Source organism: Pan troglodytes, chromosome 5 (genome assembly GCF_028858775.2).
Source record: "Pan troglodytes isolate AG18354 chromosome 5, NHGRI_mPanTro3-v2.0_pri, whole genome shotgun sequence".
Lineage (NCBI taxonomy): Eukaryota > Metazoa > Chordata > Mammalia > Primates > Hominidae > Pan > Pan troglodytes.
The window spans coordinates 143,615,126-143,630,857 of record NC_072403.2 but is presented as its reverse complement, the minus strand read 5'-3'; the positions used below and the strand labels follow the sequence as shown (position 1 = coordinate 143,630,857).

The following is a 15,732-nucleotide window of genomic DNA, read 5'->3' as shown; positions in this document are numbered from 1 at the left end:
GGAAATAATTTCCTATTTGTGTCTTAACTTGCAGCCTCTCTGTATTGCACATTTTGCACTGCATAAATTTTTTACCTAAATTCTACATGTGAAGAAACTATGTTAAAAAAAATCCAGTGGGAATAAACTAACATCTTAATTGGTTGTAATTAATAACCATAATTCAATTGAAATTCTAATAGAAATAGAAAGCAATTAAATTTGTTTTCCTTGAAGTTCAGGTCACAAGATTTTTCTTTAGCTACAAAGCCTGTGTCCCTGGATGAACTGATCTTTATATCAGAGAAATATCTGGAAAATTGCCAGTCTAGCAACTCCAAAATCTGACCAATAGCATTGACCCTGAAATAATTGCTGGGATCTCTTTGGTTCATAACTCTATTTTGAAAATGAAAGAAATACATATAGGAGTTAAAAAAAAAACTTCAGGCAATACAAAGAGCAAAAAATAAAAATGTTATCTTTTTTACTATGAATTTCTGCTTCCCCCAGCCCAGATTTTATTATATGAAACAGGGGCTGACAAACTACAGCCCAGGGACCCAATCTAGCCCTCCACTTGTTTTTGTAAATAAAGTTTTATTGGAACATAGGTGATATGGTTTGGATCTGTGTCCCCACCTGAATCTCATCTTGAATTGTAATCCCCACATGCCGAGGGAGGGAAGTGTTTGGATCATGCGGGCAGTTTTCCCCATGCTGTTCTCGTAATAGTGAGTTCTCATGAGATCTGATTGTTTTATAAGTGTCTGGCATTTTATCTGCTCACACTCACTCTGTCCCGTCTCTGCTTAGACTCACTCCGTCCTGTCGCCTTGTGAAGAAAGTGCTTGCTTCCCCTTCTCCTTCTGCCATGATTGTAAGTTTCCTGAGGCTTCCCCAGCCATGCGAAACTGTGAATCAATTAAACCTCTTTTCTTTATAAACTACCCAGTCTCAGGTATTTCTTTATAGCCATGTGAAAGTAGACTAATAGAACAACCACTCTTACTCCTTTTTTGTATTATCTATGGCTGCTTTCTTGATGCCACAGCAGAGTAAGTAGTTTTAAGAGAGACTGTATGGCCTAAAAAATTTACCATCTAGTCCCTTATGGAAAAGTTTACCAACTCCTGAAAAATGACAGTAGACTACACACATTGTTCTACCACTTGCTTTCTCACTTAATAATAGTGATACATTCAAGATATATATAGATCTACTTCTGTCTTTATAGAGATGGAACAGTATTTGTTTAAACAAATTCCATAATTTGTTTAACCAGTCTTTTAGGTTGTTTTCTGGTTTTTGCTATCATAAAAGATGTCATTTTCATGCATTTGTGCCAAGCATATCTGTTGCGACAGTTTTTACAGGTGAAATTAACAGTGTAAAAGTTCTGTGCATTTTTAATTTTAATCAGCATTGCCAGTCAAATACAAAAAGTTTTGTGACAAAACTGATTTAGAGTTGATTCAGTTCCCAAGTGAGACATACTTCTTTTGTTCTCCCTTTTGTTTAGATAATTCTGGGCAGAAAAATATATTCAAAGATTCTGAGTAAGATAAAACAAGTAATAAGGAAGGTATAATCTGTCATGAGATGAGAGTTTAAGAAACCAACAAAAAAGGGAAGGTGTAATATAGCATCATCTCTGTGTGAAAAATATAACTTTAAAATAATACATATTCATAGAAATGAAAAAAGAGAAAAGGGAATAATAAAAATTATGGCTTTTAGGGGACTTAAGGAAAAATAGAAAACTTTATTTTACAATTCTCCAGAAAAAAATCATTTATATTTTGCCAAAATTACTTTATACAGTAAATTATACATTAAGTAGACATTATTAAGTTAAATAGTGGTTTCAAATGTTGGTAAATATGTCTTTAGTTGCAAAATTTCAGAGACGGGCTGCACTTTATCCTGATAGAAGTCAAGCCCAGTGAGAAGTTCTACATCACGGACCCGGGCAATGTGAGCTGTAAATCTTTCTTCAACCCAAAGAGCTTCTGGTTTACCTTCCTGAAAAAGAAAAGCACAACACTTTTTTTTTTCACAAGGCAGTATTTTTCATGAACAGAAATATTTTTATTGCTTAGAAGTTGTCTTTTTGCCGATGATTTTTACCTCCTTAAATCTTAATTTGATACAGCTAAATTTAGTTTTTAAAAATAAAAAGAAAACACAAGTACAAAGTATACTATAACTAACATAGAACACCGTCGTCAAAATTTATCTATTTTTATGTTTACTTCAGATGTAATTTTTTAAATGAAATTAAATATTGCAGATGAAGTTAAGTCCCCAGGGCTCCTCTGTTCAGAACTAAACATCTTTATATCAGGGTGAATCCAGTCTGTTTTTTCAAACTTTTACTGTACATCACTATACAATATGTAGTACTGATAAGTTTTTAAACTTATGTTAATATTATAAGTGGTATTCTACAATTTTTTTCATTCGGTATTAACGTTTGTAATCTATAGTGATATATCTAGGTCTTGTTAAGTGACTTGTTCTTAGCTGTGGTTTGTGCTATTTCCTCATTTAAATGCAAAACAATTAAATTTTGCATTACATATTGATAAAATTTTTGTTACTATAAATAATGCTATAATAAATAACTTGGTATATGCCTCCTGTGTTCAAGAGCATGAGTTTCTAGGATATATTAATAAAATTGTTGGGCCATAGAGTACATTCAAATTTTTTTTTTTTTGACATTGTCACTCTGTCACCCAGGCTGGAGTGCAATGGTGTGATCTCGGCTCACTGCACTCCAGCCTCAGCCTCCCAAGTAGCTGGGATTACAGGCACCCGCCGCCACACCCAGCTAATTTTTTAATATTTTTAGTAGAGATGGGGTTTCACCATGTTGGCCAGGGTGGTCTTAAACTCCTGATCTCAGGTGATCCACCCACCTTGGCCTCCCAAAGTGCTGGGATTATAGGCATGAGCCACCGCACCCGGCCAAGTACATTCAATTTTAACTTTATCAGATATTAAACCTAGCACTCCTCAAAGTCTTCATACCAATTTACAGTTCTATAGGCAGTGAAAGATAATTCCCATTTCCCCACATCTTTGCCAAACCATGGGTGTAAAATAGTGTTTTATGTCTGTTTATATTTTATTATGCTGACTATTGTTTATTTATGCATCTTTTCAGTTATTTCTTGACCTTTTTATTTTGGATTTTTTTTACAATATGAAAGTTAGTTCAATAATTTAGAAACATGGGTTTCTATGACATTCTTTATTCTTTATTATAAAGAATAATTTTCTGGTATTCATATGATATTGCTAAAGTTGAGTTAACTTTTCACATAATGAGAAAGTTTCAAAGTTTATTTAATCAGATTACTGTGTTTTCATGATTCTCATTTGACTTCGATGCAGTGGTTTACTTGTTTAAGTATGCAGGCTTAATACAGATAGCCACTATCTGAGCCAGAGGAAGAGTAAGAGGAAATACTTTTTGTTCCTAACCATTAAAGCACTTGTGTCAGACTCACAATGCAAGCTAATATTAAAAAAAAAAAAAAATGCGCCATGTTAGTTTGAGTTATTTCTTTCAATGGGAATCTAATTAGAAGTTTTTCTCTTCTGCCTTTACTATTGCACATTTCAGCAGCACCTAATATCTTTGATCACTTTTTTTTCCATAACATTTTCTCCCATTTGGTTTATACGACTCTACTCTCTCCTGACTTACTTGGCATCCATCCAACTAAATGTTTACCCAGCACCTGACAGTCTTCCCTTTTTTAAATTTGCAGGGAAATGACCACAAAGCATAACACAAAACTATACTTATGCAGAGACGATACTTCAGCTATTTAACCTGAGTAAGTCGCTGGCACCAACTAATCTGAACAGAAGCCAGCTGTAGACAACTGCTCTCGCTGCACTAGTCCATGCCAACAGAATAGGCTATACAGTTTTATGAGCTATATTTAAATATACTTTGATATTTATATGTGTGTGTGTGTGTGTGTGTGTATAAATGACCTGTTACAGAATTAAGAGTATTGTATGTCCCCAAAATACAACTCATTTTTTGAGACAATATTGATTTCAGCATTTTTCTGCCCTATCCACGTTCTTATTCTCTCTCCTTAGCCACTTACAGTCCAGTGATTGCTGTTATCATGCTAATGCAACTACTTTGTCAATGATGACCTCACTGAATGGGTTGTCCTCAGGCTTTTCAATTAGTTAGCTACCCCAGGCTTCTGAAGTTCCTCCTTTGTTATCCATAACTCTACTGTTTACTTGTTTGATAATACCTTCTGTTTCCTCAGATGACTATACTTCCTGGAAGCATATTTTCCTCAATTTGATTTGGGATCTTTTCTTTCCACTTTCTCCCCTTTGGCAATTGTATTTCACACCAATGATTTAATCCCAAATCTAGATCTGCAGTTCTGATTTCTCCTCCAAGTTCCATACCTACATTTTCCATATCTGCTGAGTAACTTACAATGAAAGTCACTTGGACTCATGGCTACATTCTCATTTATCTGACAGAATTTTACAGTACAAAGATGACAGGAGGAGGGAAAAGGAAAAAGGAGGGAAGAAAAGAGGAAAGGAACAAGGAAAGGACAAAATAAATAAGGAAATATGATCTAATTCCTTACACTAAGTGTGGGATAAAATTGTGAATCTATCATTCCTATAGCTTGATCTCAGTTCCCTGGAACCTCTTAATAGTAGGAGTACTTCTGTACATTGTGTAATTCAAATATTTAAAGTACAGAGTTTCCATACAATGCAATGTTTAAAGCAAGCCATCTATTTTATCAGGTGCATCAAAGCACAATTACCTATCCAAATGCTATTGGAAATATTGGCTGGTTTAGACTTACTAAGAAACAGTTTGTGAATGTACTACACTTTCTGGATGATTTGCATATAGGAGATTCAATTTCACTCTCTATTGACTTTATTTTATTTTATTTTATTTTGAGACAGAGTCTTGTTCTGTTGCCCAGGCTGGAGTGCAGTGGCCTGATCTCCACTCACTGCAACTTCTACTTCCCAGTTTCAAGAAATTCTCCTGCCTCAGCCTCCTGAGTAGCTGGGATGACAGACATGCACCATCACACCTGGCTAATTTTTGTATTTTTAGTACAGATGGGGTCTCTAGTAAAAGGCTGGTCTCGACCTCCTGACCTCAGGCGATGTGCCTGCCTCGGCCTCCCAAAGTGCTGTGATTACAGGTGAGCCACTGTGCCTGGCCTCTGTCGACTTTAGAATGTAACTTCATCCTAAGATATGATTCCTTTATAATAGCCACCATTTTTTATATTGGGAAGTCTTAGGGTTTTATATAGATTATTTTGTTTAATCTTTACAAACTTCATAAAAGGAGGTGAATATTTTATACTTATTAGATATAATAGATGAGGAAACTAACATATTTGCCCAAAGAAACGAAGTCATTCACTGAACCCAGGAGGTCCAACTCCAAAATCCATGCATTTAAGTTCTGTTTTATACTATTTCTCATATATCTTCCTAAATATTCAACTAGTCTGTCAAACTGAAGACCACCAAGAGCAAATCCATCCTTCTCAAAACAAAAGATAATCTATCATATACATTTCCTGGTCAGTCATGCCCTGGATTTTTAGTCATCTTTGCCTCTCTCTCATCTTGCCTTTCCCTTCCCCATATCTAATTGACAGCTACTCTTATTAACTTTGCAATCTCTTTTATAATCATAGCTTGGCTTAAGTTTGCTTTATACTCATTGCATTTTGTCTTATAATTATATATACAGATGTCACATTCTTATTACTATACTGCAAATTCCTCAAAATCTTGGATATGTCCAATTTATTACTGATGATGTCCTATTCAATAGAGATGATGCTCTGTTAACTCTGGAGAGATCACTTCTACTTTGAATAATCAAGGAAAGCTTCATATTATTTGCACTTTACCTTGACGCCCAGGTGGAATTTTTAGCAGATGGAAAAGAATGGAATTCTAGAGGAGAGAAGAACATAGGGAACAGTGATGAGGTAAGCAAACTCAAGATGTGTTCAAGTAATTTCAAGGACTCCAATTGGCCTGGAACATAAGCCTGTAAGGTCAACTGAGGGTAAATTGTGAAGAGACTTAAGTACAGGCTGGAAGTTGTTTTTGTTCATTTCTTTGTATTTTTGTTGTTGTTGTTGTTGTTCAGGATAATCAGAAGTTTTGGGGTGAGAGGCTATGACAAAATATAAACTAAATTTTAAGATGAGTAAGTTGGTAGTAGTGCACACTGACAAATGAGAAGAGGAGAGGAGACCACAAATCTACTTAAGATTCATTTTCAAGAGTCCTAATAGAAGGTCAAAAGGGCCCAGACCAGGGATAGCAAATATTTTTTTCTTTGTGTACTCATTGTAATCACTCCATCATATCTACCTAGAACCTCTGTAATAACGAACTGTTTAGTCCAGATTTCATGGTAAAGAGTACCACATCGTATCAGTCATTGATGTCTGTCATTGGAAAAGGAAGTAAAGAATAATGGCTTACCCTTGTCTCAACCAAACAAAATGCTGACAGGAAAAGTAGGAAGGGATTCAATTCAACAACATCTCCTGATAGTTTCCTGTTCAGAAACTCTTCTTCCTCATTTTAAGAATAGTGAGTGGCTCACTATTCAGCCTCTAAACTTGGCCACCTTCTTTAGACAATTTAAACACTCAAGTAAAATCGTATCTACATGACCCAACTGAAATGTCACCCTCCCTGTCAAGAAGTAATTCTCCTTTGAAATACTACTACAGCAGTTTATCTGTCCCTCTCTTACATCACTTATCTCTTTCTTCTAATATTTTACTGGATTTCTAATTGTGAGCACCTCCTATAGTGCACAGCATGGTGAAGGCACTCATGCATTGAACACCTGAAAGAATATAGATGAATCCCAATCTGGCCTAGATCCCAAGCTTCAATTCTCAGGCTCTAATTGCCTATGGGACTTTCCACATCAATGCCCATTTCCACAAACTTAAAATGCCTATCCTTAGCTTATCCTATCTACCTGCCAAAAAGTTCTCATTCCTAACTTTCCTCTTTCTGCCTTTTTCCTAATTACTAACATTCAAATCTGATTCATCTTTGAGTTTCCTTTTGGGGTGGGGGCTCTTGTATCCAATCAGTTACTAAATCCTCTTCATTCTTCATACCCACCCTCCATGGAAGACTCTTTGTAGTCTTCTCAATATACTCAAATTCTATCCATCTTTCAGGGCACAGCCCTACTTACACCTTATTTTATGAAATCTTTATTGATCATTCCAGCCAAATGTGATTTTAATTTCAAATATTAAATCCTTTTAACATTAATTGTCAATTGATCCCAACTTTGCAACCTCTTTTACTTTTTAGTTTTTAGAATAATTCTTGTATTATTGACTGACTAAATTGTGTGCCTATATCTCATATATAAACTGAAGTTGTATATGAACTCTTTAAAAGCAGGGACAATGTGATCCTCCTTTGTGCATTCTAAAGAGTTTCTATCATGATACTATGTGCTTAATAGGTACTCAATATATTTGTTGAATGACTTCAGTAAAACCTAAGTTCCAGGATACATATTTTTTCTATAAGGAATTTATATGCAAGTCGAATTAACTACTTACATATAATCTGCCTTGATCCAAAAAGGATTTTGAGGTAGCCTAATAATGATGTTTAAAAAAAGAATGTTACTTGCACTGTGTGTGTGTGTTTGTGTGTGTGTGTATAATCAATTTCACACCTCATGGTTCAAGTTGATGGAATTTTTACATGTATATACTCTTTCAGAAACATTAATTTAGTGCTAACATTGGGAAGAACTTTAAGATTTGTGGCCAGAATAAAAATAAGTTCTGGTGGTTCTATTACACAGTAGAGTGGCTGCAGTTAATAACAATGTATTGTATATTTCAAGATAGCTAGAAGAGAGGACTTTGAGTGCTATTACCACAAAGAAATAAATGTTTAAAGTGGTAGATATGTTAATTATCCTGATTTGATCATTATACAAAGTATGCATGCATTCAAACATCACACTATCCTCATAAATACATACAATTGTCATGTTATAAATAAAAAAAGAAACAAGAGATTAACAAGATTTCGCCTCTTTCATTATTAGTGAATGTGAATAAAACGTATATAAATAAAATACATGAGGTATATATATGTTCAACTATGCAGATATATGTTTAAATTGATATTAATTACATAGAGATCAATAATCTAAGGAAAAGCCTAAAAATGAAGTCATTTGTGTTACAACTTTTCCCATGAAACACCTAAAAAAAATGTTTTAGTCAGAGCCACTTTTATGAGAACCCAAATGAGCTCTGACTCATTTTCTCGGGTCCTGGACCCTCCCAAAGCATACTCACAGGACAGCTCTCCACGTTGGTAGGTCGGTGAGGGATGATAAAGGGTAGGACATCCAGCCACCCAGGGCAGTTTTCCGGTGTGTGGCTCTTGTTTTTACAACTGGTCAGCACCACAAAGTAGTGTGTTGGGATGGGAACATCAGTGTTGGCTAAATGTCTTACAAACATAATTGAAAACATGTTTTGATGTTATTATACTTTTGCTTCTAAAGGTGATAAGTGTGTTTACATAGTTTTTTTCATATATATGTAAAATAATAATTCTTATAATTCTAAGTTTGACAGCATTTTACTATATGCTAGGTACTTTTAAAATAACTTACATACAAAGTTTTAAGTGCAAAATCTGACTCCACCAAAGGAATACAAGCTGGTATAAATATGTAAATATATATATGAAAAAAACTATGTAAAGACACACACACACATATATATATATTTACTTCTAATGGTACTTTGGATTTTTTTTTTTTTAATAGAGATGGGTTCTCACTTTGTTGCCCAAGCTGGTCTTAAACTCCTGGGCTCAAATGATTCTCCCACCTTGGCCTCTCAACGTGTTTGCATGAGAGGCATGAGCCACTGCACCAGGCCAATAAATGTCTTTATATAGTTTTAAAGAAATGCGAAAGTAAAAATATAGTAAAAGAAAGTAATAAATAAAAAGCACAAAGTCTTACGTATTTTTTGCTCCCATCAGCCAGAATAGAGATTACAGTAGAAGTCCAAGCTCGGTCATTCTAACATGAAAAAATGTTAGAATACAAAAAAAAAAAAAAGCAGAGCATGATATTCTTCCTCCTGCATTTCCTCGTTTTGTTGGCTTCATACTTCACAGCAGTGTTTACTAATACAGCAGAAGCTGAGAATGAAGGAGCCCAGATTCCACCTCCAGCCATGCACTTCCACAAAATGTTTGGACTTTCACTCATCCTCTAATTCTATCATTTACCGAGTTTCCTCAGCTTTCCAAGGAAGTGATTCTGTGCTATCAACTTCACAGTGTAGACATGGGGATAAATCCATACAACTGATGTGACAGTACTTCAGTTTCAGATAATGAACATGAAAGTGCTTTCAAAAGTTTTAAGTGCAAAGTCTGACTCCACCAAAGGAATACAAGCTGGTATAAATAGAAATGTATTACTGTGATTTAGAACATGGACTCAGAGCCAGGCTGTCTGGGTTCATATTCTGGCTTTACCACTTATTAGTTGCAAAATTTAGATAAGTTGTTTAACCTCAGTTTCCTTAACTCTAGCTGGGGGCTAATGGAACCTAACTAGGGTATCTTTGCAGTTTAACTGAGGTATATGTGAGTTCTTTATAAAGTACCTAGCATATAGAAAATGCTGTCAAAGTTTGAATTATTAGAATTAATAAATTGTGAAAGGTAGAGTCAATACTGAAATATTGATTCAGTATTCATTCAACGCTGAAATAAGGACATGGTGAACAAAATAGAAAAAGGCCACACACTTCATAGTCATAAATGTTACTTTATCAGAAGGTATAGGTAGAAATCATTGCTTTACATAATCTAGGCTTAGACAGTACAATTGTTTAGTTTGGTCCTTCATATGTTTTGATAATAAAGAGAAATGGTAGATGAAACTTCTCTAAAACTCTATTACTGTGCTCTGCATTCAAAACTAATTCTTAGCAACCTGTTATGACCAGGCTTAGTACTAAAATGTACAGTTTAGTTAGGACTAGTTCTCTGCATGAAATTTACCTACATTGTCTCCTGGGAAGTGCTTTTATGAACTGTTCACTATTCTTGTAAAATTTACCTTAGCCTTTACTTGACTTTTTTTTCATTTATTGTTGGATTGGTTTTATACTCATTGATAGTACATCAAGTTTTGTCTACCTCCTTAGCCTTTACAAAATTTCATGTTATCTTTGCCCATTAATTCAGCAATTTTCCAAATAAAATTTTGCTAAACTTTTCCAGGAAGTGTTTTCTTTGTCCATTAGTTTAAATTTTTTGCAATATAAGCTTTCCTAAATATTTAGATAGACTAGATTGAAAATAGTCAACAATAACATTTGTCTGTGAATGTATTATGTAATATTTAAAATACTGAGCTTTACTTAAAATATTGGAATTTCCCCTCATGAGACCCTATTGATAAATCAAAAAGTCAAATCACTTACTCGGTAATTTCATCTGGAGCATCAAAATGGCCATCATAATTATAATCAAATATTGGTCCACTAACCACATTTACTCCATTTCTTTCTGTGGCATGTTTTATAAGAAGAACACTGTGGAAGTAGTCCCACATTTCTAAAAATAAAATCATAAAGTGTTTAAAATGTCCACTTCAGTGAAATATGACACTATTTTCTATTATAGACAAGTACATTTAAATAGCATGAAATTCTGCCCTAATAATTGCCAGTGATGATTGGGTAATTTTCCAGAATAGGCTTCACAAGCAAAAATAAACAGCCACATTGATGATCGCTTTTTGTTTTTGTAGTTATTGCCTTGAAATTACAGTAAAATATGCCTTCAAATTTCTCCCTAGGGCTGAGTTGCTTATGGGACAGTGAGTGTTAAAAATGATCAGAACACACATGTTGCCTTATTAATTATTACTCTGGGGATAAACATTTACATTTCATTTACTTTTAGTGAGTGGCAGTAATCAAATTAACGCTTAAAAACAAATTATCAGAATTCTAGCAACAAGTCACTCAAAGTCAAAGTAAGTTGAAAAGAAATTATGTGAGGGATCCTTCCTGTACCTATATTTAAACCATTAGAACAAAATGACCCTTGATATCAGGAACAAATTGCAATTAAAAAAATATGTGTTTAGTTTGGAAGTTCAAGGAGTCACTTAACTATTTTAAAATTAATACTCTAAATTCATACTTACTTCTGAATTCTTCATACATAGGTACCAAATTGCTCGTAATTAAAGCATCATATTGGCTATCTGATGTTCTATTGCTGGCTGCAAAACAAATGGATCTTATTAGATCTAGCTATAAGAGAAAATATGACATACTGCACAACAGGCATACTATTACATATTAATATAAATTTATTAACAGTCAAAGCACAGAAGTAGTACTTTCTAACAGAGGTCGTTAATAATGCAGGCAGTTTTATGCCTGTAGTGGGTTGAAGTGTGATCCAAAAAAGATACATCCAAGTCCTAACCATTCCTTTCATCCCTGTGAATATAAACTTATTTGGAAATAGGTCTTTGCAGATGTAGCTAGGAGTCTCTAGATGAGATTATCCTGGATTTAGGGTGGACTGTAAATCCAGTGACTAGTGTCTTAATAAGGAGAAGGAGATTTGGGAAGAGGAGAAACACAGGGGAGAAGGTCTTGTGAAGAGGGAGGCAGAGGTTTGAGTGATACCAGTATACGCCAAGCAATGCCTGGAGCCACCAGAAGCTGGGAGAGACAAGGAAGGATTTTCCCCTAGAGCCTTCAAAAAGAACATGGCTGTCAACACCTTGACTTTAGCCTTCCGACCTCCAGAACTGTGAGATAATACATTTTTGTTTTAAGTCAACCTTTTTTGGTAATTTGTTCCAGCAGCCCTAGGAAACAAACAGAATGCCAGATATAAATGGGTAGTTATTGGATGTGCACAAAATAATAATGTTATTATAGATAGCTGTCTTCCAAAATAAAATTTTCTGAAGAAAATGAGTTTTTACTTGATAGAGACTGATATGGTTTGGCTGTGTCCCCGCCAATCTCATCTTGAATTGTAGCTCCTATAATTCCCACGTGTTGTGGGAGGGACCCTGTGGGAGGTAATTGAATCATGGGGGCAGGTCTTTCCCATGCCGTTCACGTGATAGTGAATAAGTCTCACGAGATCTGATGGTTTTATAAAGAGGAGTTCCCCTGCACACGCTGTCTCTTGCCTGCAGCCATGTAAGATATCTCTTTGCTCTTCCTTTGTCTTCCCTAATGATTGTGAGGCATCGCCAGCCATGTGGAACTGTGAGTCCATTAAACCCCTTTTCTTTATAAATTATCCAGTCTCAGGTATGCCTTTATTAGCAGTATGAGAACTGACTAATAGAGACTGCTGAAGGGAACACTACAAATCATGGGCTCTGAGGATTTATGGCTGTGCTGTCTAGCACAGTGAGTGTTCAGCGAGGGTGCTCTGGAAGCAGACAGCCCAAGTGGGAACCCCAGCTCCGCTGCTCACAGCTGCACTCCTCGGACAAAGTGCTGCATCCCTCTGTGCTTCATTTGTCTCATGGCATCTATCTCATAGAATTATTGTGAGGATTAAAAGCTGCAAACCTGTAAATGTTTATTCAAATCCTTTTTCATTTGATTTCATTTTGGTAAGAACACTTAACATGAAATCTACTCTGTTAACAATTTTTTAAGTATACAGTATAGTACTGTTGACTCTAGGTACAATACTGTACAGAAGATCCCCAGAGCTTATTTGTCTTGCTTAACTGAAACTTTACGCCCATTAATTAGGAACTCCCCATTTCTCCCTCCCCCAGCCCCCGGCAACCACCATTTCACTCTCTGATTCTATGAATTTGACTATTTTAGATTCTGTAATATATAAGAACATGAATGAAACTTGAGGACATTGAGTGAAATAAGGCAGTCACAGAAACACATATAGTGCACAATTCCACTTATATGAATTTTCTATTATAATACTTTTTATACTTAAACTGTACTTGGATATCTTAACTAATTATTTTTTTTAATTACTATTAAGGCAGAGTCTGGCCATTTTACCCAGGTTGATCTTGAACTCCTGGACTCAAGCGATCCTCCTGCCTCAGCCTCCCGAGTAGGTGGGATTACAGGCATGCACCATCCTGCCTGGGTAACTAATTATTCAATGAGAGGCCAATAAGTAGGCACCAAAAGACAAGAAGAAACAAGTAGCTCTTTTTTCTTAAGATTTCATATGGTGTTTGTAGTTCTCAGACTCCACAAAAAGCCTCTTCTACCTTTTTAACTAAGCCCCAAAAGTTGGAAAGTCAATCAACATAACATTACCTCTGTTTTAGAGGAAAATAAGAACGTGCTAGTAATAGAACTTCTATTTTTAACAAATAATTGGAATTTATACTGGAGAGTTAAAAGAGAGTTTAATTTTATCCTTAATTTTTTTTTTTAACTGACAAGATCTCACTATGTTGCCCAGGCTGGTCTCAAACTCCTGAGCCTGTGATCTTCCTGCCTCGACCTTCCAAAGTGCTGGGATTACGACCATGAGCCACAGTGTCTGGCCGTATCCTTAATTTTTTGAGACAAGTTGTTTAATTATTAATTTTATTCCTTGTCAGGCAAACATTGATGTATTAACTAATATCTTACGGCCTAACAGATACAATTTTATACACAAATTTCAAATATTTTATTAATAAAATGTTGCAACTTTTTTTTTTTTTTTTTTGAGACAGAGTCTCACTCTGTCACCCAGGCTGGAGTCAGTGGCTCAATCTCGGCCCACTGCACCTCCACCTACCGGGTTCAAGCCATTTTCATTCCTCAGCCTCCTGAATAGCTGGTATTACAGGTGCGCACCAGCAAACCCAGCTAATTTTTCTATTTTTAGTAGAGACGGGACAGGGTTTCACCATGTTGGCCAGGCTGGTCTCGAACTCCTGATCTCAGGTGATCCACCCACTTTGGCCTCCCAAAGTGCTGGGATTACAGACGTGAGCCACCGCACCCAGCCTGTTGCAAATTTTTAATGTTTATCACAGGGCTTACATAAATTTGGTACCCCCTGATTGTATCTAGATACATAAAATTTATCAGTTAATTTATCCTAACTCAGGAGTTTTAAATTGATAACGCTACTTGCTTTCATTAAACCTTTTTGCCCATTATACATTTCAGAATCTTTAAATTACAAATCTCTAAGAAGGTGAAATTGTTGAAAATCTCATAGGCAAGTTAATAAAAATGACGTTTCCTGTTGCACAGGGAAGTGGCTTGAGTTTTAGGAAAATCACCCTAGCTTTGGCAGGTTCCCAAGAGAGATCCTTTCTGAAAACAACAACAACAAGAACAACAACAACAAAAACTTAAATTTCATTTGGTTACTTCACCTGCAGTTTAAAACTGTTAGCCCTACAGCATGAGCGACAGGCCAAAATTCCAGCCTGATTTCTTTTTTTATTTTATTTTATTTTACTAGGTGACCTTCTCTGTATCATTCCTATTTTAGTATATGTTCTGCCAAAGCGAGCACCCAGCCTGATTTCTTTTTTTTTTTTTTTTTTTGAGACGGAGTCTCGCTCTGTCGCCCAGGCTGGAGTGCAGTGGCGCGATCTCGGCTCACTGCAAGCTCCGCCTCCCGGGTTCACGCCATTCTCCTGCCTCAGCCTCCCGAGTAGCTGGAACTACAGGCGCCCGCCACCACGCCCGGCTAATTTTTTGTATTTTTAGTAGAGGCGGGGTTTCACTGTGTTAGCCAGGATGGTCTCGATCTCCTGACCTCATGATCCGCCCGCCTCGGCCTCCCAAAGTGCTGGGATTACAGGCGTGAGCCACCGCGCCCGGCCCCAGCCTGATTTCTTTTCACGGGCACAGCTGTATTCTCCAGGCGGACCTTAGCTTGGGCAGGAGCCAGAAGAAATGGGTTTTTAGATGTTTGTGTCCTTCTGCAAAGAATCTCCAGTTTTAAAATTAAACTTAAACCTGCCGAACTCTCTAAACATCTGGGCCAGATGAGAGCTGCTGTGTGGGTCCCACTGCAAAATGTCTTAGTCTTTATTACAGCCGCTCTGCTGCCCTGGCCAGCCACAACCACTGGAAGCCTCTCAGGCAGCTAGCTTACCCAAGCAGGTAGTTTTGGTGGGGAGTATATGTTTAAGGCACATGCCCACATCCAGCTGATGAGAGCTTTCTAAGCTACCGCTCTAAAAAAGAGTTCTACTAACCAGGAGGATAGAGGAAGCCGTGGGTGATATTCTTGTCTGCTAAATAGAAGGAACATTTTTGGCTCTCAGAAGGAGGAACCCTGACATCAGCCCGCAGACAGTCTGGGACAGTGGGAGGAAGAGGCGATGTGTCTCCCTGTTGAAAGAGAGAGAGAAAAAAATTACGCCCACAATTGCGGCTCACCCATTGCCTTATATGGTTTGTCACTTCCCTAGAATGTTTTTCATTTAAGCTTTTCCTATTTTCTTAGTGAATCAGGTCTACGCAAGCAATGAGAATGGATGTCTTCAGCAGTGTTTTCTTCTGTGGTTCCCTTCTGGTTAAGGACATCGGGAGGGCAAATCAAATACACCTTGGAAAAAAATATTTGCACAGTGAAACCTGAATTGAGAGCAGAGGAATAATGGGAACTCTTCCTAAAAAC

The 15,732-nt window shown here is 36.4% G+C and overlaps 1 protein-coding gene across 4 annotated transcripts in view; it reads right to left on the bottom strand.

Moving 5' to 3' along the window:
• Window positions 1-1,724: 1,724 nt before the first annotated feature.
• ENPP3 (ectonucleotide pyrophosphatase/phosphodiesterase 3) overlaps window positions 1,725-15,732 on the bottom strand; it is a 102,106-nt gene continuing 88,098 nt past the window's right edge. For all 4 annotated transcript variants that reach the window (XM_054686323.2, XM_054686324.2, XM_054686325.1 and 1 more), the window contains 5 exons: window positions 15,308-15,443; window positions 11,282-11,359; window positions 10,551-10,683; window positions 8,391-8,547; window positions 1,725-2,004 (listed from right to left, as the gene is read on the bottom strand). In XM_054686323.2, coding sequence (XP_054542298.1) covers window positions 1,834-2,004; window positions 8,391-8,547; window positions 10,551-10,683; window positions 11,282-11,359; window positions 15,308-15,443 — 675 coding nt within the window. In that variant the 3' untranslated portion in view covers window positions 1,725-1,833. The remainder of the gene's footprint in view (window positions 2,005-8,390; window positions 8,548-10,550; window positions 10,684-11,281; window positions 11,360-15,307; window positions 15,444-15,732) is intronic.